At 41.6% G+C, this 26877-nt stretch overlaps 1 protein-coding gene across 9 annotated transcripts in view; it reads right to left on the minus strand.

Moving 5' to 3' along the window:
• SCAPER (S-phase cyclin A associated protein in the ER) overlaps positions 1–26877 on the minus strand; it is a 203665-nt gene that overhangs the window by 42879 nt on the left and 133909 nt on the right. For 6 of the 9 annotated variants that reach the window (XM_028744779.2, XM_028744777.2, XM_028744783.2 and 3 more), the window contains 3 exons: positions 18168–18291; positions 8521–8750; positions 2468–2623 (listed from right to left, as the gene is read on the minus strand). In XM_028744779.2, the coding sequence (XP_028600612.2) occupies positions 2468–2623; positions 8521–8750; positions 18168–18291 (510 nt within the window). Of the gene's footprint in view, positions 1–2467; positions 2624–8340; positions 8408–8520; positions 8751–18167; positions 18292–26877 lie in introns of those variants that run through there. The other 3 variants (XM_028744781.2, XM_028744780.2, XM_028744787.2) reach the window with 2 other exon arrangements.

Raw genomic sequence — 26877 nt, forward strand, 5'->3', positions numbered from 1 at the left:
AGTTACTGTGCACTCCACTTATCTTCCTAATACAGATAGCTAATATCAGAAAGACCACTGAATATGTTCAAAATGCCTTTTGCCTCTTTTTATGAACCAGGGAGTATTTCTGACACAATGCTAAACTCGGATGGTGTGGCTTACATAAATAGGATGCTCCTCTGGGTCAGAGGAGCACATCCAAAAGGAAGCAAGAGTCCATGGGCAACATGGTTTTCCAGTTGCCTATTTTTCTTCTAAATAAGCTCACTTGCCTGTAGTCTTTAGCATTTGGTGAATATGCTGTCTGCCGGCAACGGAAGGCAGAACAACCAGTTGTCAAGAAAAACTGCATATATTTTATTTGTCACCCAGCAGCCAAAACAGACATTATCTTAATTACTGAAATAAAACACAAGACAAAGGCAGCTCGTATTCCTTTGATCTTTTTTGACCTGAACTTTGATTATTATTATTTAAAAAAAAACACAAAAAAATCCTAGCCCATTCTGGTGACACATAGCTAACAATTCAACCTCTGGGTTAATGAGCTGCTAGCAAGGATTCCATGTGCTGACCTTTCATTACAAAATGCAGCACAGTAAGAACAAAAGAAGAATAACTGCTCACTCTTAAAGGGCAGGTGGATGTGCAGATATACTATTTGGAGATGTTTTGTACGCGTGTGATTAGTTCGGAGTTTTTATTCTGCACCACCCGGCTCTTGCAGTGAAATGCCTCTGAAATGTCCCTGTTTTATAGACATTGGCACACAGATCTTGGGAGGCTTCACGAGAAGCTTGCTAATGCCTCTGGAACAATTCCCACTAACTTCAGCGAACTTTGGAGTGGGCCCAAACAGTGCTAACAGCCTTTAACACTTGTGTCTGTTACAGAATTTAACATCTTCATCCAGGGCTCATAAGAAGCCAGTAACTTTTTACTTAAGAGGTTCTCACAGGTTTAAGAAAAGGACATTTTCATGTCCATTCCTCCTAATATAAATATACAGTTTTGCCTAATCTAGGCATTTTTAAAAGCAATTTCCCTTGCTTTTACACATTTTTGTCCGCACTGTCCCCTAGTGCATGCATCTTTTTGGTTGGAAAACTTCACTGCAAAATTATGAGATGCATGAATTTCAAAGAATAGTTGCATTTTGGTTTGTGTTATTGTGACCTGAGAGAGTGGGGATTGGAACCCTCGCCTTCTTGGTCCAAGTCCAAAACTCTACCCATTACACCATCCTCACTCTTGGGACAGAACATAGGCTACTACTCAGCCGCCCTGAGCCCGGCCTTGGCTGGGGAGGGTGGGGTATAAATAAAAAATATTATTATTATTATTATTATTATTATTATTATTATTATTATTATTACTACTACTACTACTACTACTACTAGCATGCCAAGCAACAAAAACCAAAGCATTAATATACCAATGAACAAATGGAGGCGCAGGCTTCATCAGAAGCATCAAAGGTTTATCAGCAAGTTACAGTTTAGGAGGAGGATCAGTTTTTTAAAAAAATAGTGCTGGATTCCAACTTGAATGAATAGACTCTTTTGAACTGTTCATTTTTAGTATTTGAAGTGTGCAGTAGATTAGGCTGATATTTTGCACCTTTGGTGGAATTCTAATTAGCTGCTAGAATATTGGCTAGAATTCTTGGGAATAACGGAAAAAATAGGCAGAATCTTAATTTGGACTCTTTTGTTGTAACGTTTTGAATGACAGAATTCAATCCTCTTTAAAACTGCTTGTTGGAAACCTTCTGAACACTGCAAAAGTTGTATTTGCTAGATATTAGAAAACTCTGGCAATGCCAACAGTTGAGAAATGGCAAACTGGCTCTCCGTCAGCAGAGGCATTTGTGGTGAGGTGGACCTGCCCTCTCAACTGTGTGGGGCCCCTTGACCCCATGCCTGACCCCGTAAGAAGCATCACCCATGTTTGTGGCTCCACTCCAGCCTCTGCTACTGATCTCAGCACTGCATCACAACATACTAGAATATACCTTTGTTTTTGATCAGACCTTCGTTTTTGTAAATAAGATGGGTGTGTATTACAAACCAATGAATAGATAAAAATCAACTCCATTTAATTTCATTTCGGGGGGGGGGGGCTTGGAAATTGCATTTCCTGTCAGGCGCGCTTTGCAGGTGATGCAGCGCTAGCTTTCGCCATGCGTGGCTACTTCTATTAATATAATCTATGCAATCTAGTTCTTAAAAGGAGGGACAGAGGCTGGTCTGTCCGTGACTGCCCCCCCCCATCATTCAAGGCGTGCCATGGTGCATTGCTTGAGAAAACCACTGCACTATGGGGATGGGAAAAGAAATGGATCCAAATTCAAATATTTCACCGCGTTAAGTCTCCTAGATATAAATGGTGCTCCTTCCAACACAAATGATTTGAGAATTATACGGAAATGATTGAAAAATACCAGGGTAGGATAATGGCACACAAACAAACAGCAGCCACTTACCTGCCATTGACAGCAAAACACAGCTGGCACATCCCGTGCACTACTGCTGTAGCGCTCTGTAAGAAAGTGGCTATTTTGGGGTTTTCATCAATTGGGCCTTGGACGGAGAGGAAACAGCAACACAGCTTTTCAATTAATCCCATATTTACCACATAGCTAGCAAAGGAAAGAGAAGGGGGTGGAAATGCATTAAAGCAGGTCATGCTGCCCCAATTGTGATATTCCCAAGGTGTATGGCAATTTCCCCCCAGTGTGGAAGCACTAGACAAGGCAGCACCATATCTATGGAACTCCCTCTTGGTATATATCTGATTGTCCTTCATGCAGTATTTATTCAGGCATTATCTTAAGACCAGCTTATTTTTGTTGGCCTTCAGAGTCTAGTGAGAGAGGCCCTAGTTGTCAAATTTGTCTAAAACACATTTATTTTGTCTTGAATACCACTGATTGTCATAGGTTACTGTAACTGGATTTTATTGTAACTTGTGGTTTTTATGCTGATTTTTAAATTAATGTTAATAGCTGTCCTGAGCTTTGTATGAGGGTGGGATAATAATAATTCTGCGTCGATCACATATATTTGGCCATTATCATGTTGTTTTATACTTGTAGACCCTAATGTATTACTTCAAGAATAATGGATGTCTTTGTTTTTATATATGAATTCACAATGGCTTTCATATTTAAGCAATAGTTTAGAATGAGAAAAATCAACTAAAACACACAAGACACATATGATCACAACACAGTCTTCCCCAAGTCTAGTTTCTACATCCTCTATCTTTTTAGCTGACAACAAATGATGAACTTATTTGTTGTTCAAAGAAATATCCTTTCCCCACAGATAAAAGCAGACATTTCAAATCAACCCTAAGGCATGGTCTCATCAGTTGGAACATAACCTTTACAAAAAACTGACTCCTGAACCTTTTCCTGCTATCTTTTTGCTGCTGTTGGGCAGTATTGTCCCTCTTCCTGACAATTCAAATTTGGGAGCATCCAGACTGTCACTATTTAAGGGCTGGCTTTAATCACATGCTGGCAAATTCAGGTTGCAGAAGTAAAGTTGATGGGGAGAACCTGTGCAACAAACCTGCTTCCTGAAAGACTGGAAAGTTTGTGATATGGAAAGTGACAGGAAGAGGCACTGGGAAGTGTAGGACAACCCACACTTAGCACGACATAGTCTAGCTGCCACACAAATAAAAAACCTCCCTGCAAACAAATCAGAGTGAATGCTAAACAAACAGGTTGTCTGGAAGCAGCCACCACCTCCCTAAATTGTTCTGATCACTAGAAGACAGAACCAATGTGGGATCCGAGAGGTGGAGTCTTTTTGCAGGAAAGGACTGTGGAGAAATCAGGTAGATGCAAATGACCTTGCAATAAAGATGTAAGAGGAGCGAAAGTCAAGAGTAAACCGGGAGGAAGTGCCAGCTTAGAATCAATTTGGCCTTCAGAAACATGTGGAAACAGCTGGCAACATCCAAGGCCCCCAATGTGCTTTAGTGACCAAGTCACACTACTCAGAGATTATCTCAGGCTGGGGCAGCAGGATTTCAGAAAGGCAGATTTAGACAGTTCTCTGCATATGTTTCTTGTGACAAGTCTTGCTAGGTGTGGATGTATCATGGAATCTAATTTAATAAATCTGTAAAAGAGAACCACTTTCTAAAATGGAAATCTTCACGTTGTCAGTGACATATAAAAGCTGAATGCCTTTCAGTGCCCTAATCCTAAATGAGGAAAGTCACCCTCATAATTTTAATGGGGTAATTTAAAATTCAATATAACATTTTAGTGTTTTCTATTTAAGAGATGGTTAGAAACCTTGAGAAAGGGAAGAGTTAGAAATGTAACAAAAAATGTGGAACAATGGGTAACACAGTACTTTAAAGTGTGGTTTTAAAATGTATTAAAAATTAATTAATTAATTAATTAATGAAGTAATAATACATGATCTAGCTGTGTATCATAAGGGCTATGATTCGACAAAATAGCCATGATCAAAATTATCACCCTCCCAAAACTAACCTACCTATTCCAAACCCTCCCAATCTGGATTCCCCCAACACAACTCCACAGATGGCAGAGAAAACTACACTCTTTCATCTTCTCACATAAAAAACCAAGAATAAGCCCCAAATACCTGTACCTCCCCACCTCAGAAGGAGGATGGGGAATCCCCAACATAGAAGCATATTACATTGCCAACCAAATACACCATATAATCCCATATATACTAGAAGATGAGACAAAACAATGGGTACACCTAGAGAGGGACACAATTGAAAACACCTGCACCACAACATACCAACTCCTCCCAAACAAACTAAAGAAAATTCCCACAACACTTAACAGGTACACACAGACCATGCTCAAAGCATGGAAAACAGAAATAGGGAAACTATCCCCAACCCCATCCCCACTAATCCCCCTGGGGTACCACCCATTAATCCACCATGCAGCACAAAACCTCCAGATAAAAATCTGGCAAACCAAAGGCTTCTATTGCCTAATAGACTTCTATAAAAATAACAAAGCTTTGTCAACACAAGAAATACAAGACAAACTAGAAGACACCCAAATGCCCTGGTTAACACATCACCAATTACATGCCCTCTTAAACAACCCAACAGTAAAATCAGCAGCAACTAGGCCCCTGACGACCTTCAAAAACCTCCTCCTAACAACAAAGGGAAACTGTAAAGGGATGGTATCCACAATATACAAAATACTACTCCAAAATCCCACAAACCCCCTAGATGCAATCAAATAACAATGGGAGAATGACATAGGCTATGAGATTAACCCCACTAAATGGACCAGAATGTGGTCTAAACCCCCCTTTAAATCCATATCAACAAAAAGAAAAAAACTCACTCTGAAACTTACCTACAGGTGGTACCTAACACCAAGAAAACTAGCGCTAATATGCCCAGGAACCTCACCAAAATGCTGGAGAGGGTGCACCTCCAAAGGGACATACTTCCACATGTGGTGGGAGTGCCCCAAAATCCAACTATTCTGGACAACAGCCATATGAGAAATATGTAAAATAACTAAGCAAGTATTAGACATCACCCCAGAACTGGCCCTACTAAACATCTTCTAAGACAACAATGCCCACTTACACCACAAAGATCTCATAACTCACCTACTTTCAGCAGCCAGAAACACCATAACCAGACACTGGAGAGACCTGTCAGGAGTAAGCATGGACCAATGGTACCAAATAGTATGGGAAACAGCCCTACTAGAAAAATTAACCAATAAACTGAAACTGACACGGGGACAAACAGAAGAAGACGCCTTTACCCTGGTATGGCTCCCCTTTATCACAAACACAGCCCAAAAAGACAATGACTATAATCCACCAACAGCATACAAACCAATTTGGCTAACTTATCCAAAACACCCACCCACCCCACTCACACACGAAAACAAAGATCACCACAGCCAATCACAAATGAACAACCACACCCTAGGCCAACCCCAATCTCTCACCACCAAAGGAACACAAGTGAACAACAGAGAACCAGCACGAGTAACTCTGACACCAAACCCTACATACATTAAGCAAAATAGAAACATCACCACCCGACCCCCCATCTCCCCCCCTTCCCCCCCCCCAATGTCTCAACAAATGAAACTGATTTGTAAAAATGTTACACGGAAAAAATACGAGAAACATTACACATACTTCTGTAAAACAAGAAAATCTTCAATACCCCCCCCCAAAAAACACACACACACACACAAAAACAACAACTAAGGGCTATGATTCCTGGTTTCTTTGCCTAATTGTTCATTTTATTTCTCTACTCAGTTCAGACCTTTCTCCAAGTCTTGTTTTGCATTAACTATTGTTTAGAATTGAAATCATGTTTTGAACTATGGTTTACAGCTGCTTGTTTCTTTTGGCTTTTCACCTGCTTGGCACTTCCATCTCAAGAGGTACAGTGTATTCTGGCACCACAGTAAAGGCCATAACCATGGATTGTCACTTCAGACATCATGCTAAATCATGGTTAGCACAAACCATGGTTTGCAAACCCACTTCAAACTACAATGCCTGAATCCTTGATTTACTGGCCAATACCATGAAAAATGGCTTATCATCAGACATCATACTGAACTACAGCCAATGGTTTTATAATAATTAAAGTGAGCTTCCAATTGCTTCTTGGCCAGCGGGGCTTGCTGCCAGGGCTGATCAACTAACTGACCCGGATAGCAAGCCCCGCTAGGATCAGCTGCACCAGGGAACTCTCTAGTGCAGCTGAGAGGGCTTGCTATCAGGGCAACCTGTTGATCTGCACTGTCAGCGAACCCCTTTGAAGGCATGCTTCCATCGACAGTGCACATTCACAGAGGTCTGCCGTGAGTCTATTTGCTGGCACAGTTTGAATCCAAACCACACCTGCAAACAGACTTCAAAGGGACTCACTGTAATAACTGAACAGGTAACTTCATCATGTAAAGATTCGTGCAAAGGCAGGTGGGAGAAATAAGGATTCAGGTTTAATATGATGTATGAATTATAATCTTCTCAAAGACTTCACAGATATTTTAATAGAGGATATGAAGGGGAAATTTCATAAGCAACAGCGACTACCGCTTAAGGAAATCTGCATTAGAAAAGGACTCCACATGCACCAAGGTCAAGAAGGAATATCCCTGCATCTATCTGGGAAAACAGCAAGAGGGGGCAAAAAATGCCAATTTAAATAAAAATGGTACAGCACATAGGAAAGGATGTAGATAAGATACAGAAGGATAAAGAGCTGTGCATTCAAGTGCAGTTCCTGCCATCTAGAAATTAATGTATTGAGAAAGGAATTTCAAGTGCATCTAGTGCAAGAGGTCAGAGCAAAAGGCAGGCCAGGGTCAGTGCAAGGGGCAGAGTGGGGCTGAAGACATGGCAAAAGGTAATTTATTAAGAGAAGAGGGAGATCGCCTTGAAAAATTAAATGTATCCTTTACCGCATCTTCCAGAGAAGGTGGAAGACAGATGACAAAGACAAAAGAAAGACAAATATTTGGGTGGGGTTGGGAGCACTCCCCCAGAATCCTATTCAGAGAGGAAACAGACAAAAGATGATGCGCAGGGTGCTCCCCACATCACCCAACCCAGGCACCAGACAACTGATTTCCCTTCCCTTTTAGTCTCACGCCGAATATGTCATGTCTTTAGGGGCTGCCAACTGGACATATATGGAATTTTGAAAAAAAGGTTTGTGTAAAATTTGGATCCAGCCGAATTAGAATGGATCCTCCTGAATCGGCATAATTTCACATGGGTTCACAAAAAAATTACCATCAAATTAAAGCTTACAGGCTGCACAACAAAAATCAGCACAATAAAAATCACCACCACAAGAATACTGGCACGGATCCTCATGTTTCTGGAATGATCTCCTTTGAGATGTACCTAGCACCAACATTATGAACTTTAGTCAGTGGCCAAGTATGCACATCCTTATTCGTTATTGGCCCATAATGTTATACTGATTTTGTTTAACATTATTGGCCCATAATGCTATACTGATTTTGTTTAACATGTATTTTGCTAACATGTATCTTGTTTATATTGTATTTTAAATGTTGGGTTTTAATAGATGATTTTGTTATGCATCTTTGGGATCTAAGGCCATATAGGGAAGGAAGGATATACATTTGATAAACAAATAGATGGCTTCAATATTTATTTATTTACTATATCAGCCAATGTACTCAAGATGGTTCACCATTACATGATACGAAAGAGAGAAGAGGAAGGGAAGGAACAGGACAACAAACCTGCTCAGGCACCAAGGCCACTGCAGGAGGGGAGGTGTCAAAGGACTCCTGCTTGCAGCTCAGCCAAGAGAGGGGCCCTGCTGCCGTCACCTCTCCCCTGGATGCAGAATGGTGGGGAAACTGTGGGTGGAGACTAGTCTGGAAGAGGGGGGGGGGGCAAATGGCAGTTCACTCCAGCCAGGTTGATGGAGAGGACTTGATCTTTCATTTTCCCCTATGAAGAGGTTAAAGACATCCAGTTGTTTTCTCACCTAATGAGATCTTGCATCCTGCTGTTAAAGGCTTCAGCTTGTGTGGCCTTGTTCTTTGGTTCCTGAATTAATTTTGGCACACAAATCTGTTTGTTCCCATACGATGCACTGGAGATTAGGCACCCGAACACCACAGCTATGATTCTTAGAACTCCAGTGGTTACACCTTCAAACACTTGCTTGTTGGCAGTTCTTCCTAAGGTAGCATTATGGTCATCTGGAATGTAAACCTGCACACATATATCAAAACAAAATAAATTATTAAAAAACAAAACAACCCCACTCCATTTTCCAAATTATTTGTTTCAATTCTTTCAACAGTTCCTCACAGGACTTCATTCCCAGAGCCCTCACCACCCTGGTCGCCTGCCTCTGGGTGCCCTCCAGCTGGTGAGGTGATGCCCAGAGTCTTTAAGGCGTGCATTAGTAATAATAAGGATGAAGATAAACAGAAGGAGATGTGTCTTAAGTGGCAGACTGTCAACACTGTCCAGAGCTAGGTATCATTCTAGGAAGAAAAAGGCTGGCTCCAGGGAACTTTGGAATGAATACCAAAACAAATAAGGCTGCTTTCTAAACTCAGAAATTAATGATAACTCCAAATTGATTTCACTTTAAAAAAAAGGTATTTACACTTTTATTGTACAATAGTGGAATCATAAAGTACAGTTGCCCCACAGTTGAGTGCTGTATCTCTCTCCATGGGAATATGGTAACACTTGGCAATGAAGAACATGCACATTTTTTTTATTATTCATCAGCTCTGTGCCTTGAGTTGGTACTTAAAATCCGTTGTAATAGTCTGTTCCTGGTAACGAGCCAAGCTAGGAAGTGAGAAGTCTTCAGCTACTTATTCAAGTTCAGTTGAAGAAAGAATATTGTGTTGCATCAGTAATTTACATAGCCTGGAGTAATTCACGCCTGGTGATTTTGAGCCTCTACCTAAGTAGATGGATTGTATTTAAAACATGTGTGCCTATTTAATTAGCAAGTAAGATGCTACAATTTGGAAGTCATTAGCACAGCAAGCATTCTCTGTACAGTGGTACCTTGGTTCTCAAACGCCTTGGTACTCAAATGCCCTGGTTCCCAAATGCCGAAAACCTGGAAGTAAGTGTTCCGGTTTGCAAATGTTTTTCGGAAGCTGAACATTCGATGCAGCTGTCGGCTATTGTTAACGGGGCGCCTACACCAATCAGAAGCTGTGTCTTGGTTTTCGAACATTTCAGAAGTCAAACCGACTTCCGGAATATATTAAGTTTGGTGCTTTTGTTTTTGCTATTTATTTTGCATTTTTGTTTTTGAGGCTTTTTTGGTTAATTTGTTTTTGTGACTATGTGGAACCCAGTTCAGCTACTGATTGATTTATTGACTGTGTGACTGCGGAAATGGATAAAAGCCCCACATCCAAACACTGACTATCATCAGTGTAGGTAAGAAAAAAATTTAATTTTAATTTTTATCATCTACAATACTGTTTTATTTATTTTATAGTACAGTACTTTGATTATTGCTTTCATTTTATGGATCAGTTGTCTTGTTAGATAGTAAAATTCATGTCAAATGGCTGTTTTAAGGGTTATTTTTAAAAGTCTGGAACGGATGAATCCATTTTGCATGACTTTCTATGGGAAAGCACACCTTGGTTTTGGAACACTTTGGTTTTGGAACAGACTTCCCAAACGGATTAAGTATGAGAACCAAGGTACCACTGGAGAACTTAAGGTATTCCATTCTTTTCCCTAAACATGTCTGGCTCAAACTACACACAACACTGGATGATCTGGAGCCTTTTGAAAATGCAGCCAGCCAGGCACTGTTGTGTGTGCGTGAGGGTGGAAAGGGCTGCGAAGGACACAGCGGAGTACCTGCATTTACAGGTAGGAAACCAAAAAGTCACAGTGATTACAAAAAGCTGCCAATACGGAAAAGGTAAATTATGCTGCTCTTCTAGGACATGAGCACTCACTTCTGTGCCTTCGTGACATCAGCAGCCATGAGGTCCTTTCACATCTATCTGCATGATTAAAACACCACAGATGTATGGCAGGCAGATATAACAGATCAGGGCCCTTTCAATCCAGGCATCCAGAATCTGAACTGGCTGGCCAAAAGAGCCCTGCCTGGTCCCACTGCTGTGTGCCTTTTGGCAGCAGCAAGGATGGCTTTATTTCAGCAGGTGTTTTTTTGGATAATGCTTTGAAATGAGATCTGAATGCTGCTGATTCTGACTTTTTTGTTTTTGTATTGTTGCTTTTGGACTATTAAAATATATATTTTGGCCTTTTAAAACATATATATATATATATATATATATATATATATATATATATATGTTTATTTGGTTTTGCCAAGTGCTTCTGTTATTTGTTATAGGAAGGTAGGGTACAAATACTGGGAATAATAAAGCAAAACACATGTTTTAAAATAAATTAATGAACAAACCTCTGTGTGGGTTGTACTCTCAAACTAGCGTTAGTAGGACTAGGACACGGGGCTTTTAACAGAAGTGGATAATTTATGCACAGCGGTCCTTACTGATATCAGCAGATGCATGCACAAGGTCAGTTATGGTGGCAAGTCCAGCAGGGGGCCACCAGAAACAGCAATCTTTCCTGCTCCCCCCGCCCCTTACCAAGTGGGAAAGAGCACCCGCTTTGCAGGCAAGAGGTCCAGGTTCCATCCCCAGGTAGGACTGAGAGAAACTCCCTGCCTGAAACCCTGGGGAGCTGCTGCCAGTCAGAGCTAGGCGGACTGGTGGTCTCACTAAGGAAGTTTCCTATCTTCCTGGTGCTGCTAATAGGAAAGTGGGCTGTCATCTTGTTTGTCTGTTACATTTTCAGGACCACAGACCTGCCCTTTTCTTTACTCCACCTCCTCTGCCCCTACGCATGATGTGCAATAAACCTAACGCATCTCCTGTAAACAAAGCCGAAGCCAGGCAGGGGAAAGGAAAGACTAATTGAACTGAGGACTCTTCCCATTTGCTTTCAGCATGCTCTTACTGACTGACCCACAGGACCAGGAGCTTTGCTCCATTCTAATGCACAGTCCTAAAGACATCCAAGAAGGTCCAGCAGGTAAATGCTAAAAAGGTGGGAGGCCTAATCCTCTGGGGGGCTTAGTGCTTCCAGTGTAAACTTCGCGGACCATTTTGAATCTGTCTTAGCATGTTCTACCCACAGCTGAGAATCACGGACAGCAGCCGCCATCCAGGCAGGATGACTCTGGGCAACAACTGTGCTCCTTGCACAAACAATTCTTCTCGGCAGTGGAAGGAACAGTTTTGCCTATACTATCTTATTGTGTTTGACATTTTTTCTTGCTGAATTTTGAAGTCGTAATACAGTACCTGCTTACAAATAATAATAATAATAATAATGATAAACTGCAGCAGAATGAAGCGATAACCTGTCCTTTTGGCTTTTGTGTACCTGGCTGGTGGCAACTAGCCCCTGAGCATAACCAGTTTGCTTGAGCAGGCGCTGAGGAGAAACAGTTTTGCAGTGCTTGAATGGAGCCCGCAATAAAGGCAGCCGCACAACTGCTATTGTAGGCTGGAAGGAGCAGCTCTGGGGAGGGCAGCTGTTTGTGCTTGGGGAACCAATCCTGCTTTAAAGGCTGGTATTCTTTAAAATGCTACTGGCTCCCACAGTTGTAAACAGGTAGTAGTATTAAAACACAGGAGCACACCAATACTCTTCACCACTGTCCCATTGGATGCTGTTCTTTGAACGTCATCCTGCCCGGAAGTGGACAGTGCAAAACAATCTAAAGTGAAACCCAAGGGAATACAGTGGTGCCTCGCAAGACGAAAAGAATCCGTTCCGCGAGTCTCTTCGTCTAGCGTTTTTTTCGTCTTGCGAAGCAACCCTATTAGCGGCTTAGCGGCTAAAAGGCTATTAGCGGCTTAGCGGCTATTAAAGGCTTAGTGGCTTAGCGGCTAAAAGGCTATTAGCGGCTTAGAAAAAGGGGGGGGGGAGCAAAAAAAATCGCAAGACTCGCAAGACGTTTCTGTCTTGCGAAGCAAGCCCATAAGGAAAATCGTCTTGCGAAGCAACTCAAAAACGGAAAACCCTTTCGTCTAGTGGGTTTTTCGTCCTGCGAGGCATTCGTCTTGCGGGGCACCACTGTATAAAGTTGAGATACACATTCTTTTGGAATTAGCATGAGTCAGCACTTTGTGAGGTAGCACTTTGCAAAACAAAAACAAAAAACGACCATTTTAATTTTTCTGTTGGAATTGTTGATGTCCCTGTTGCTGCTTTTTGATGAAGATGCAGCTTTACTGTTCATAGTTTCCCCTATGAAGCTGCAATCCTACTGCAAAGCAGGCAGCGGCGTAGCGTGGGTTGTCAGCACCCGGGGCAAGGCAAGTAATTTGCGCCCCCTAACCCGTGGATTTGCGCCCCCTAACCCTTGGATTTGCGCCCCCTAACCCTAACCCCCAGATGTTGCGCCTGGTGCGGCCAGCCCCCCCCTGCACCCCCCACGCTACGCCACTGAAAGCAGGGACAGGGCATTTGGTTCAGTCTGCATTTTTAATCAACCTGACCCAATTCACACCTCCTGAACTAATATGTGAATCAGAATTTAATTATCCTTATGATAATATATTTCCTTCTTTATTTATTAATAAAATTTCTTTTAAAGAAAAAATATCTGAATCCTCTGATACAGTTCTTGGCCCAAAAAGCAAACTAAAATGTTCACAAACACCCTGACACAGTCATCAAAGTATCAAAATGGTACCCACTGACTCTTTACATCTTAAAGCAACTGGGAGGGGGGGGAGAATGAGAGCGGTCCTAAGATGAAACATCTGACCTTACTTTTATTATTAGCTTAAATCTAAGCATGTTATCACTGAATAATTTAGAGAATGAGCATAAGCTCTCAGGGAAGCATACAGTTTAAAGAACAGAACAGTACAATAAAGTTCTGTAGTCAGAATGAAAACACACAAAAACTGGAGTGTTCATTTATTAAACCATCAAACTCTCAGTGTGCTAGAATGCCTGGGGGCACAAAAATAACTTTTCACCTGACATTTAAAAGGCAGTAGAGTGGGAACCAGGTCTACAGAGGACATCTTAAATATGAGGTGCCATCACCGAGTAGGCTCTCTAATCGAAGATGACGGTGGGACTTGGAGGAAGAGACTCCAATTAGTTTGTAGTTAAATAAACAAAATTAAGGAAATTTTTCTTGGAGTGGGAGACTCAGGCCCAAGTCACAGTCCTCACTTACCTTCTAGCTTTTGCTGGGAAAACCTCTACAATTGACAAAATGCATGCCAGAAGAACTCCCCACCCCCTCCCGGCAACACGCAAACTCCCAATTTACTGCCTACGTAAATCCCTTCTCTATACTCTCCCAAGTTACAGCTTTCAGCTTCAAACAGCAAGTGAAGAAGCTACAACATCTAAAACTTAAAAAGATGAAACAAATACGGGACAAGTAGGCAACCTATACTGAAATATTCAAACCATCTATCTATCAATCTCACCCACTATTAAGCCTTCCACGTACAATCTACTGCAGACCCACGGAAAGAGCAAAAATGTTGTTGGTTTTAATTTTTCCCAAACATTCCTCAGGATGACCTTAAGGATCTCTTGGCTGACGCCACAGGATAATGTTTTGTGACTGCCCTTCCTCTCCAAAGCAGAACCTGTCTTTCTGGGGGTGCCCTCAGGGGACAGGCACCAAGGGCTGTTGTACACCTTGTGCTGCTATCTCTGATCATGGCATTCCTGGTGTGTCTGAACCCCGTTCTCAACATCAGCAGTGGTGCTGTGGTTTCTGCAGACTTTAAAACACCTCTGGGCTTGCCTGAACAGAAACGTTTTGAGAAAGAGGCACTTCTGGAAAGTATTTGCAGTAAATACTACTGACGTTCTCTCTCTTGTCCCTTACAAAACTGAACAATTAAGCTATGGAGCGACTGGCGCTGCTTCCTAAGGTGGGTGGTCTGCGAGGTCAGGGTGGAGGCCAATTGCAGGGCGGTGGAAGGGAAGATAAAGCTGACTGGTGTTACCTGGCTGGGGACTAAACAAAGCTTTTAGCTCCTGACAGCTCCAGTCCTTCAGCCTCCAGACAGACAACAAGGAGAAATAACCCAGAGGAGGACAAAAGCCTAGTAAGCCTCAATATTAAAGCAAGTCCCTCTGTTGCAGAGTCAAACATGCAAGTGCCATTACTTGGCTGATAAAAGCACCTTTTTTTAAGGGTCTACATTTTGCTCCATAATTTATTCAAATCTGAAATATGACACAAGCATCTCCATTCAAGTAATTTAAGCTACAAAATGCAGTGGCAATAAGAGAATTCACCCTCCTTTAGCTGTAAGGTCACTCAAAAAAGGAAAAGCAAAAAATAATAATTCTCAGATGCTCCTTAGAGAGTTTACAAACAGAGAGATACTTAAAACAAGAAACAACTAGCAATCAATGCATTTTATTTACTATTGTTAATGTTTTATTCATATCTGACACTTTGAACTATAAAGGATTGCCAAGCTGGCTCTCAAATTTGAAATTCAAATTATCCCAGACTGTGACTCTTTGTGGTATCATGACTACGAATGTCACGTTAGGACTGGGAAGGTCCACTGACCGTGGGCTTGTCACTTTCAGGCTGACCTCCTTCGTAGGGTTGTTGTGAGGATAGAATGAAAGGAGGGGACAAAGAGGAGTGAAAACGGTGGATGCCGTCCTGAGCGTCTTTGAGGAATGGGGGGATACATTGGCACCCTGGGCTCCTTCGGGAGGAAGGGCGGATATAAAGTGAATCAAATCCATCAATAAATAATGGAATGCATTATTTCATAGTGAATAAAAAGAAGGAAAGTCCAATCTTGCAGGAACTGTTCTAAATAATTAAGATTCCTAGATTAATGCAATCCAAGGTAAAATGTATGCTAGTCATGCGTGGTTTTGTCCATAATTTGGATATAGTTCAGGAATAGGTACTGTACATAAGAGGCAGTGGAAGCAAGAATCTGGTGCTTAGTAAATGTGGTGGGAACATTTAACCCACGGTGGCAGTGACACTTCTGAAAGGAAAGCAACTAACTGAATGAACAAAAGCACCTAAGACCAGGTTCAAGGCAAGCTCAGATTGCTTGCTAACTTGCTCAGCTTGTTGTTTCCAAAGACATTTGGAAACACTCATTAGATCTATCTGAGAGCACTTGATTAATAAATTAATCCAACCTGCCCCACAGAGTCTATTTTTTAAAACACAAAAGAATTTGTACTGAAATACATCACCACCACCTCTCCCGAACTTAAGACACTGCTAAAAATATTCAGTTTTTAGATTTCATCATGCAATGCACACATGTCTTTCTAGGGAAAATGTCAAAAAGTAACTATAAATTTTATAGGATGCAACGGCTTGTTATAAATTAACAATTCAAGTTTACTGCTCAAACAGAACAAGTGAGCCTCTCTTACAATCTATTTGATTCTTTCGCTAGAGAAAAAAACACACCTTGACACCACACTCCCCCAATGTTAGTTTTCTATGCAATAATCCGTATTACATAAATGTGGGACACTCAGTGGCTCAATTTATGCACACAATAGAACTTTCACTGATTTGTTTCACTAAACTTTCCCTTCAGCAATAAGTTCACAAAAACCCTACAGGCATTCATTCCAGTGGACGCTTTTGTCTTAGTGGATAAAGGTGCAATCCAATATGCGGTACATTCACTGGGGCATAAGACCTACTGAACAGAGAGGGGCTTGCTTCTGAGTAAATGTGCTTGGGACTGCATTGTATGTCTCTGATATAGCTAATGTCAGCATTAAAGTGGTTAGACGAAAAGAGGACTGTTGAGTCAAGGAAAACAACGAGCCAGCAGATAACTGGATGCTGCTCCAAGTGTCAGAAGTTGGAAATGGTCCACAGGATCTGCTGCTCTGATGTAAGCAAATCTGTGGAAGCTCCCTGGTCTAGGCCCATCTGGGGAAAAGGTTATGGCCACTGAGGCTGATTCTTGATGAAGAAACTGGTGTGAGTTCGTTTTTGAGTGGAAGAGTTTTGCCTCTTCATCTAAACAAAGGGTCTGAATGCCTATTCCAGGAAAGGACAGACTTCAGGCTTATGGGAACTATGTGCCTTTTACTGGGACCCCAGATTCACCAACCCAGGCCAGATGCAAAAGAGAAACAATTATAACAAATGAAATCTGAGCCCAGGAATAGGCCTTTGACATCAAACCATATTAACTGCCGGTGGAACTCTTTTATACTTTAATTGCTCAAACAAGTATCTTGTGCATTCAGCAGAGGACGTACAACCATACTGTGGCTTCCTACGTACAACAGAGAGCTAAGTGGAAGCAAGCTCAAATTGTATACCTCAGTTCTTCCAGGAAAGAGCTGGAGGAAGGCAAATGACCATGTGACGAATGAAAAACAGAATTTACAAGTTGCGTTCAGGTTCCTTTTGTTGACAACGAAGGCTTCCTCTTAAGTGTTTGTCAACTGTCCTATGGCGTATTGGTTCTAACTGTGCAATGTAAATTATTCAAGGCACATACATAACTTTTCAATTAACAAACTGCTTGGCTCATGAAAACATATACACACCATTTATAAGTAGCAGTCCTAGACTAAATATCTCATGATAAGGAGGTTACTATGAATTAAAAATGAGTTTCTAATAAAATATTTAATGACATCTGAAATTAAGTGAAAGTTAAAAGTTTCCCCATTAAAATGTATCTGTCTTTCTCTTCCACCCCCCCTCGATTTGCAAAACCTGTTAAGATGCAGAATGATGCATTTTCATGTATTAAAAACAGAATGCAGAATAGCCCATGTGAATTCCAAGACTTCAACCATGTGAGAGGGCAACAAACCTAAGCTTTCTTTCAGGCGAATGCGCCCCTGCCCCTCAACATTTGTCTCCTTACCGAGTGTCTCCTTTAGCCACTTATCCCCTAGCTGGACCAAGTGGAAGCAGTTAGAGGGAAGTTATGCGGCAGCAAGCAGTGAACGTGAGATGGCTTCAACCCCTGACCACAGTGGTGGCCCCTGTCAGTGGAATGCTCTCCCCAGGGAAACATGCCTAGTGCCATTCTTGTCAGCCTCTAGGCAACAGGCTAGGACTTTTATTGTATACCCAAGCTAATTTGTGTTGTCTCCTATGGTGGTGCTCATCTATTGTGGGGTGGGTACGAATTATTCCTATTAATATGTTGTTGGGTGAGCATTTTACACATTTTATATTGTTCATTGGTATAAACTGCTTTATATGCTGTATTTTACCTTGTCAAGTTGCTTTGAGAACTTTTACTGTATAAACCAACTGATAAATTTAATTAGTGTTATTATTAATAAGAATAAGTCCCTTCACGCAAATGTCCTTTTTTCCTAAAATGTTGCCTCTTACTTTACAGATGATGGGGCTGTGGTTTGAGCCCCTCCTTCCCTTTGCTGCCCTCCTCAAACTTGCAAGCTCCCAATTCTGCTCCTTTTTATGTGTCAGAGGAAGATACAAATGTCTGCACATCACATTGGTAAAATCAAGTAAACACAACATCCATGATGTAAGTGGTCCAGTTATATCAGGTATTTCTAGTCACCACTATGGCACTAACACAGTTAATTCAAAGCTAAAGCATTACATACCATTAACTGGTGCATCAACAGGTCCATTAAAAATGTAATCTTGTTGCTGAACAAAACATAGGTGCAGTTTTCCACACAGTTACTGCAGGCCAGGTGATAAGCGTTTATTGTACTGCAGAGTGACCTAAGAGATAAAGTGAAATTTTAATCATCTTAAGGGAAAATTGCCAATCAAGGTGATATAAATCAATAGTTCTGTGGGACATCTTTTGAGCTTGACTTTTATGCCAACAGCAGACCACAGCCAAAGGACAAAGCAAATTCTGAATATGGAACACAACAGGAGGAAAGAAAGAACCCATAAAATAAAAAATTGAATTTCCAGATAAAAAGATCAAGTTAAATGTGGCCCTCAAAGGTCTAGCAAACTACTTAAAATACTTTGGTAAGATTCTTAGGTAAATATACAAAGGGAGAGAGATCCACGATTATTGGGCTGCTTCTCCACAGGTCCAGCCTGATGATGATGTGAATAATAAGAGCACTGTCACCACGGCCAGGAGTCGCTGCTCAGCAGCCGAAGGTGGTTGCTGTGGCTCATCTCTCCTGCAATGTGGCCCTGTGGAATGGCGGCAGGCGGCAACTCTTCTGCAAGGGGAGGAGGCAAGCTGTACTTGCGGCTCTTGCTTTCTCACCTGTCCCTCAGATGCAGCCTATTTAAATGGGGTAATCGTTTGCAATGCACACAACATCCTAAAATTTGAGAGTGTAAACCTTTATTCTTTAAGACGATCACATGAAGCATGATCCCTATGTTCATAGAGCAATGTGGGCTCATTTTGGAACAGTGTGGTTCTTTCTATAAAAAGTTACCACTCAGAGGACATTATTACTGTAGATTCCGGCGTATTAGGTGACTGTGCACATTAGACGACCCCCCCCCCCAAATTAGCAGCTGCAATTTGGGGATTTGTCTTATAAGCCCAGTCGCCTAATATGCTGGGCAGCTCCGTGCTTGGAGAAAGCCACCCGGTGCAGACCTGAGCCTGCCGCTCGCTGCTGCTGCTTCCAAAGCAGCAACGGGGGGGGGGGGGGGAGCTCCGCTCTGCGCCACCCATACCCGGCGTATAAGGCGACCCCCAACTTTTAAACCTCTTTTCTGGGGTTAAAAAGTTGCCTTATACGCCGGAATCTATGGTATTTGGGCAATATACACATTATGGGATGCGGGTGATGCTGTGGTCTATACCATAGAGCCTAGGGCTTGCCGATCAGAAGGTCGGTGGTTTGAATCCCCACAACGGGGTGAGCTCCTGTTGCTCGATCCCAGCTCCTGCCAACCTAGCAGTTCGAAAGCACATCAAAGTGCGGGAAGGTAAACAGTGTTTCTGTGCGCTGCTCTGGTTTGCCAGAAGCGGCTTAGTCATGCTGGCCACATGACCTGGAAGCTGTATGCCGGCTCCCTCGGCCAGTAAAGCGAGATGAGCGCCGCAACCCCAGAGTCGTCCGCGACTGGACTTAGCGGTCAGGGGTCCCTTTACCTTTACCTATTATGCAAATAAATAAATAAATATTCTGCCTGTCCATGGCAGTCTCAACAGCTGCCCTGTGGCCGAAATTTAAGCATAAAACAAAAACTCTGAAAGCTAAGATTCATTAAAAGTGCAGCCTCTTTGTACAGGGCATAACAAGGTAAAGGGTGAAACACACGTGGCTCCGTATGTATACAAAAGCCCTTAAAGTGATACATGTTTTACTAATCCTTAATAAAAGAGCATCTGCAAATGATCATAGCAGACATTTCTAGCATTTTGCCATTGCCATGTAACCATCTTTTACAATAAATGCAGCATTAGGGAAGAGACAATCAATGGTCAATTTTGTTGAAAAATCATCAGCAACAAGGGTACATGAGCACCATCTTCCTGTCTAACTGACAGTGCTCAGCTGGGACCAGTTCATAAAGGCATCACCTGGGAAGTGGTGCAATGTGACAAAAGAGGAAACAGGGAAACAAAACAAAAGCCAACAAAAAAACAGAACCTTGCCAATGCACCTGAATGACTTTTGAGAATACAAAAGGTCATAACCAATCACCTTACAGACAACTGGGACTTATTCCATAGTTTAGGGAGCCATTTACACCTCTTAAGAGTGTGGAAAGAACACAAAGGCAGCTATTTTGTACTAAGCTGCGTACAGTTATAAATGACTACACTAGATGTCAGACAGCAGTCAAGCAGAACAAACTGCTATATGATTGTCAACCATTTAGGCCTTCTGAAAACTTTTCTTCTTTTTTGTGGCAACATATGCTTTCTGGCACTTTGGGCACAGCTGATGCAGTAATTTGCAAAGGTCGCAGCAGTTCCTTCAGTTAAAAGGCAAACGTGATGTACATGAAGGTTGGCAAATTGACTTTAGGGAGTATGTGCCCCTGACTTTTTTGGCTCTGTCCCCACCTGCCTCCTCCAAGTGGTTGACAAAGCTGGGCACAGTTTAAATTGAAGGCCTATGCTGATGATCTGGTTTTATCTTTAAAGGAACCACCAACAAGTGTCGGGAAAGCATTAGAGGAATTAGAGGAATTTGGTAAACTATCTGGATTTAAGTTAAATAAAACAAAGACTAAAATGATGGTTAAAAACCTGGATAAGAATGAGACAGAACAACTGGAACAAAAATTTGGAATTAATGCGGTGAAAAAAGTAAAATATTTAGGGATTTGGCTAACGATGAAAAATATTAATTTATTTAGTGATAATTATACGCCAGTATGGAAAGGGATTAAAAAGGACCTGGGCATTTGGAACAGATTAAAGCTATCCTGGAGCGGAAGATTAGCTGCAATTAAAATGAATATCTTACCGAAGATGTTGTTTCTCTTTCAAATGATACCTGTGATCAAAGGGACATCCCAGTTTAAAGATTGGCAAAAAACTCTATCAAGATTCATTTGGCAAGGAAAGAGACCTAGGATTAAATTTCAACTATTGGCAGATAAGAAGGAGAGAGGAGGGTTCTCTGTACCAAACTTGAGGTTATACTATGAAGCATCTTGTTTATGCTGGATAAAAGAATGGATAATTTTAAAAAATATTGATTTATTGGACCTTGAAGGATATAATAATAGATACGGATGGCATTCTTATCTATGGCATAACAAGGTGAAAATACACAAAGGTTTTACAAACCACATCTTCAGGGGCGCCTTATACGACGTATGGGACAAAAATAAAAACTTGCTAGAGAGAACTACACCCTGGTGGTTATCCCCGACAGATGTGTTAATAACTAAAAAATTAAATATGGAGGGAAAGAGAATAACTTATGAAGATATATTAGTGAAAATAGAGTACGGGTGGAAAATTAAACCATATGATGAAATAAAAGATGGGCTTACAGGATGGTTACAATACCATCAGGTAAATGGTTTAGTAAAAGAGGATAAAAAAAGGGATTCAGTGAGAAAAAGTCAAAATATCAAATAGACATCTTGGAAAGCAGAACAAAACTCCTGTCTAAAATGTACGATTACCTGCTGGAATGGGATACTAAGGATGAGATGGTTAAAGAAGTTATGATAAAGTGGGCTGTTGATTTTGGCTATAATACTGAATACGATAAATGGACTAAACTATGGAACGAAGGGATGAAATTTACAGCATGCTCAACCTTAAGAGAGAATTTGGGGAAAATGATGTACCGGTGGTATATTACCCCGGTCAAATTGGCCAAAATGTATAAATTGAACAATAAAGCCTGTTGGAAATGTAAATTAAAAGATGGGGATCTCTACCACATGTGGTGTGATTGCGAAAAGATGAAAAAGTTTTGGGACCTAATATATAATGAATTGAAAAAACTTTTCAAGTACACATTAAAGCATTAAAAAAAGAAAAGAAAAGGAATTGAGGGAAGCATCACTGGGCATGTTTTTGCCCAGGTCTGCTCTCCTGTGTTTCTCCAAACCCAGAGGTTAATTGGTGCTATTAATCTGTTTTTGTACAGAGAGCTTTTGTTTTGAGTGTGTGATGTTAGTAAACAGAGAACAAACAAGGAATATATATATTGCAAAATTGCATTTTGGAACAACTGATGTAAGGTTGTGTTGTGTACACACATTTCATGCTGTTTTCTCTGGAAAAACTCTTGGTGAGGACAATTATTTTGGGTGGATCGGTAGCTGCTTATATAATGTTCTAGCACCAAAATAGGTTTTTACCTGAATAAAATTGTGGACATACTTTAAAAAAAAGCAAGAAGAAGACAAAGCTGGGCAGGAAGAGGAGAGACCAAGGAGAGGACAGATCTTCTTATTGTCACCCTCCAGTTTTATCTTTTCTCTCCTGTGAACAGGAATCCAAATCTTTTCTGCCGTGCTATGTAGTGCCAGGAGGTCAGGTTGGGAGACGATTGGCACCCCTGAACATGAGCATATTCTAGCAATTCTTCTTTAGGAAAGAGCAGATAAAAGAGCAGACATACCCCTGTCAAACAGGAGTATCAGGAATCATTTGTTGACTTAAAAAGAAGAAGAAGAGGAAGAGGAAGAAGAACAAGAGGAACATTTAAAATCCATGGCCAAGTTTCTGTTTGTGCTATGGCTTCTTGTAGCCAAAAGGAAAGCAGTATCGGAATTGTTTTACTTTAACCATGTTGAGATTAGTAAACTTTTGCCTTGTTCATGGGTTTTAAAGATGTTGCAACCCATCCAGAGCCCTCAAGATAGGGATGGGTACATGGGCGAAGCCAGAATTTATGTTGGGGGCGGGGCAGAACCTTAGTTGGTGTTAAGTATTTTGTACTGATTTACTTGATGGGGGGGGGGGCAGCTGTCCCTCCTTCTCTACACCCATGGAAGGCTAGATAGTTAAAGCAAATCTTACATCTATAGTGACCACCAGACATTTGAGCAAATGTGAGGTATATACTTGCTTGTCAGTAGGGACTGTGATTGGATTATTTGTCAAGATTCCTATAGGAAAGGTTATGTCCTTCCTTTTGCCCAGTTGCCTTTCTTCTGCCAGACCTGCCCAATTCCTGGCAACTTCAGAGTAGGTTTCATTCTGCGTGCCCCCACCTTCAGAGGAAAGCTGGTTGTCAACCAGAGAGAATGTCTTGCAACTCAATCCGCTGATTTACCAGGCAGCTGTGCCATTTGGAAGAACAGCTGCCCTCAAAGTGCCCACGGATGCCACCCGACCTTGGCCTCCCTTAACCCCCCCTGCAAAATCTGGGGACTCCAAGCAGTGCCAAACAGCTGGATCTAGCCACTCTTTTCATTTCCCATAATGGAGTCAACACTGTTCTGGAGCATTATGGGAAATAAAAAGGGTGTCTAGAGACTCAGCAAGTCCATCATGACCCACTGCCCAGACTGGGCCTGTGCAAACCTGGAGCCAGCTTTGGCATTTGGATATTAGCTTAAACGAAAATTCCACAGATGTTTAAGGATATTTAATTATTCCCGCTTCTGTGTGGATTTCTGCCTACCATTTTTAAAGTAGCCAGCTTCCATTTTTTACAACATACTATTATGTTAGCATTTTATTTCTGCACAACCTTAGAAATCGCATGCTCAAAAGGCAGGAGAGAAATATTTCATAGAAATTAAATTTGTGAAACAAAAAACAAGGCATTGTTCCAATAGTAACTCGGCAGTGTGGTTATCCAACCGTTTATTTGAATCTGGGTGAGTCAGCTGCACATCAACATATCCTGTCTATAAAGGATAACTAAAATGGTTTGTTCTTAAAAATCATTCAAGGCCCTCAATCAAGATTTGTCATTTATTAATAAAGAACCTCTTCTATTTTTTTGCTTAACACAAAAAATAAATTTAAAACACATACGGTTTGAAAAATAAATTTATTTGAAAATGTTTATCTTGAATTAAAGTCCACACATTGGCTGTTTTACTGCAACATTTCTAAAGCCAACTCACACAAGCATCCATTCCCCAAGTGGTAAAACTTCAGGAACTTCAAAATCACTCTTATCATGTTGTGGGAGTTATGCTAGACTAAGAACCCCCATGTCATGGTTTCCCACAGAAATCCTTATGTGAAGGGTTGGGTGGGGGAACTGAAGCGCCAAAGAGAGAAAAAACAAAGTTCATTTGAACCAAGGCGGCAAAGGCAAATTCTGTCATTTATTCTATGCTACAACGTGGAGGCAGAAAACCAGCAGTATAAGCTTGTTAACCTCAGACAGCGATAATTAGAATATATTCAGAAATGTTGTCGGCTCAGGTTCAGAGATACAATTTTTAAATTCAGAATGCAAAGTGTTGGCAGCAGAGCAGGTCCCAGGTGGTTTACAGGGTTAAATGGCAGATTAAAGTCAGCAAACTAATTTCTTAATTTTAATCTTATTAAGGAAACGACAGCTGTCTAGTGTTACCATTTCTGTACAAGGTCCCTGAGATGAGCATGAAATGGTTTATGAATTAAAACAAGACACCCCCACTTAAACACAAAGGTTTGCAAAATTCCACTTTCCATGTATGTTGTTCATAGAATCATAAAAATGTAGATTTGGAAGGGACCCCGAGGATCATCTAGTCCAACCCCCTGCAATGCAGGAATCTCAACATGCAGTTCCCCATTTAATCTGAAACCAGACCGGACCCTGCATAGGCTTGCAAATATGCTAGTAGTTTTACCGCTGCACCACTGGGATTATGATTTATTCAACTGATATACCACCCTTTATCAAAATGTCCCAGGGTGCAGTACAACATTAAAAACACATTACAGAACATCAATGATAAAAACACAGTAAAAAGCATACAGACAGACAGCCTAATAATAAAATAGTCATCAACATAATAGTCGCCCCCCCCCCTTTCACAGGCCATAGAATATTTAATAGCCATAGGCCTGGGTAAAGAAGAATGTTTTTGCCTGGTGCCTAAAGACATGTAACGATGGTGCCAGGTGAGTCTCTCTGGGGAGAGCATTCCACAATCAAGCCACCACAGAAAAGGCCTGTTCTCTTGCTGCCACCCTCCAAAACTCTCAGGGAGAAGGCACACAAAGAAAGGCCAGCGATGACAAGCACAGGGTCTAGATTGGTTTGTATGGGGAGAGGCAGTCCTTAAGGTATTGAGGTCCTGATCTCTGTAAGGTCAACACCAGCACTTTGAATTGGGCCCAGAAGCTAATCAGCAGCCAGTGCAATTGTGCCAGATTATATGTGTTATATGCTCAAATTGTCTTGTTCTGGTGAGTGATCTGGCCATTGCATTTTGTAATGGCAGCCCCACACATAACGCATTGCAGCAATACAGCTTGGAGGCTGCCAGAACGTAGGCCACAGAAGTTAGGCTCTCCCTGTCCAGAGAGGGATGTAGCTGGGCCACCAGCCGAAGCTGACAGAAGGCTGCCTGAGCCTCAATCAACAGCAGTGGACACAGCAGCACCCCAAGCTATGTACCTGCTCCTTAAGAGGGAGGGAAACCCTATCAAGAGCAGGCAGTCTTCCACCTATCTGGTTTAGGGAACCATCCACTAACATTGCCTCTGTCTTCTCTGGACTGAGCTTCAGTTTATTGGATTTAGTTAATTGGGGCATTTCCTGTTTCCCCTGCCCAGCATCACACACCTCAAAGCATATCCAGCATGCAAAGAGCTTATTATAATAGTTGAATGTAATATGATTGGTGGCTGCTTTGTCTTAGGTTCCCTAAATCAGCTTGAACCCTACAATCTGTCTACCTCTGAAGCATGGTTGTGTTTTTCTAGTAAATCCCTCCTATTTTTCCTAAGATTTGGCTGCAAGAAACTATTTACAACTTGATTCACAGCATGTTTACATGTACTTTGTCATGCAATGGTAAAAAATGGGTGCATTGTATACTGGGATGCACCAGAGCTCCATAGCAGAGCACATGCTTTTCAGGCAGAGGGTTTCCTGGCTGATCCCGGGCATCTTCCCCTATAGGGACCAGGCTGCAGGCGATGGGGAAAGATTTCTGTCTGAGACTCTGCAGAGCCACTGCCGGTCTGGGCAGACAACCCTGGGAAGGACAAATGAACAGTCTGACCTGGCTTGTGACAGTTTCCTACGTTCCTACGATATTTTAAAAGAAAGATTTATAATGAAATTATAACTTGATGTCTGGCAGAACAAGATGTTCTTCTCTACCTGCCAAGCCAGAGTAGCATTGCTGAAGCTTTGTTGTTTAGTCGTTTAGTTGTGTCCGACTCTTCGTGACCCCATGAACCAGAGAACGCCAGGCTCTGAAGCTACATCAGTGCAAACTCCTCTACCTGCCACAGGTGGTGGCCCAGACACATGGATAAGCTACTGTTTTCCACATGCCTCGGATCATCAACTTGTGTGAAGCCCAGCACATTTATCATCTGCTTATTTTCTCAAGTCAAAGGAAGGGGGGGGGGGAGAGAGAGAAAGTTAGAATTGGAAACATCATAGAATTTACTATGGTTTTTCAAATTTTAAGTCTGGCTATGGCCCAGTTTGCACATCATGGAAAACCATAGTTAATGGTTTGCTGTGAACATGGAGGTTTGCACTTTCCCTAGCATGAGCAACAAATCATGATCCTTAGCTTAGTGTTAGGCCAAAACCATGGATCATTGTTCGTCTTGCTCCAACTACAACTACTAAGTCAAGGACAAGACTTGGAAACACATCATGATTTGGAGTGAATCAAGCAATTATCCTCAGTTTGGATATAATGCTAGGCAGTGATCATGGTTTGTCACTCCTGCTCATGCCAGGGGAGGAGGGAAGTGGATGCAAC

Source organism: Podarcis muralis, chromosome 9 (genome assembly GCF_964188315.1).
Source record: "Podarcis muralis chromosome 9, rPodMur119.hap1.1, whole genome shotgun sequence".
In the NCBI taxonomy this organism is placed as follows: domain Eukaryota; kingdom Metazoa; phylum Chordata; class Lepidosauria; order Squamata; family Lacertidae; genus Podarcis; species Podarcis muralis.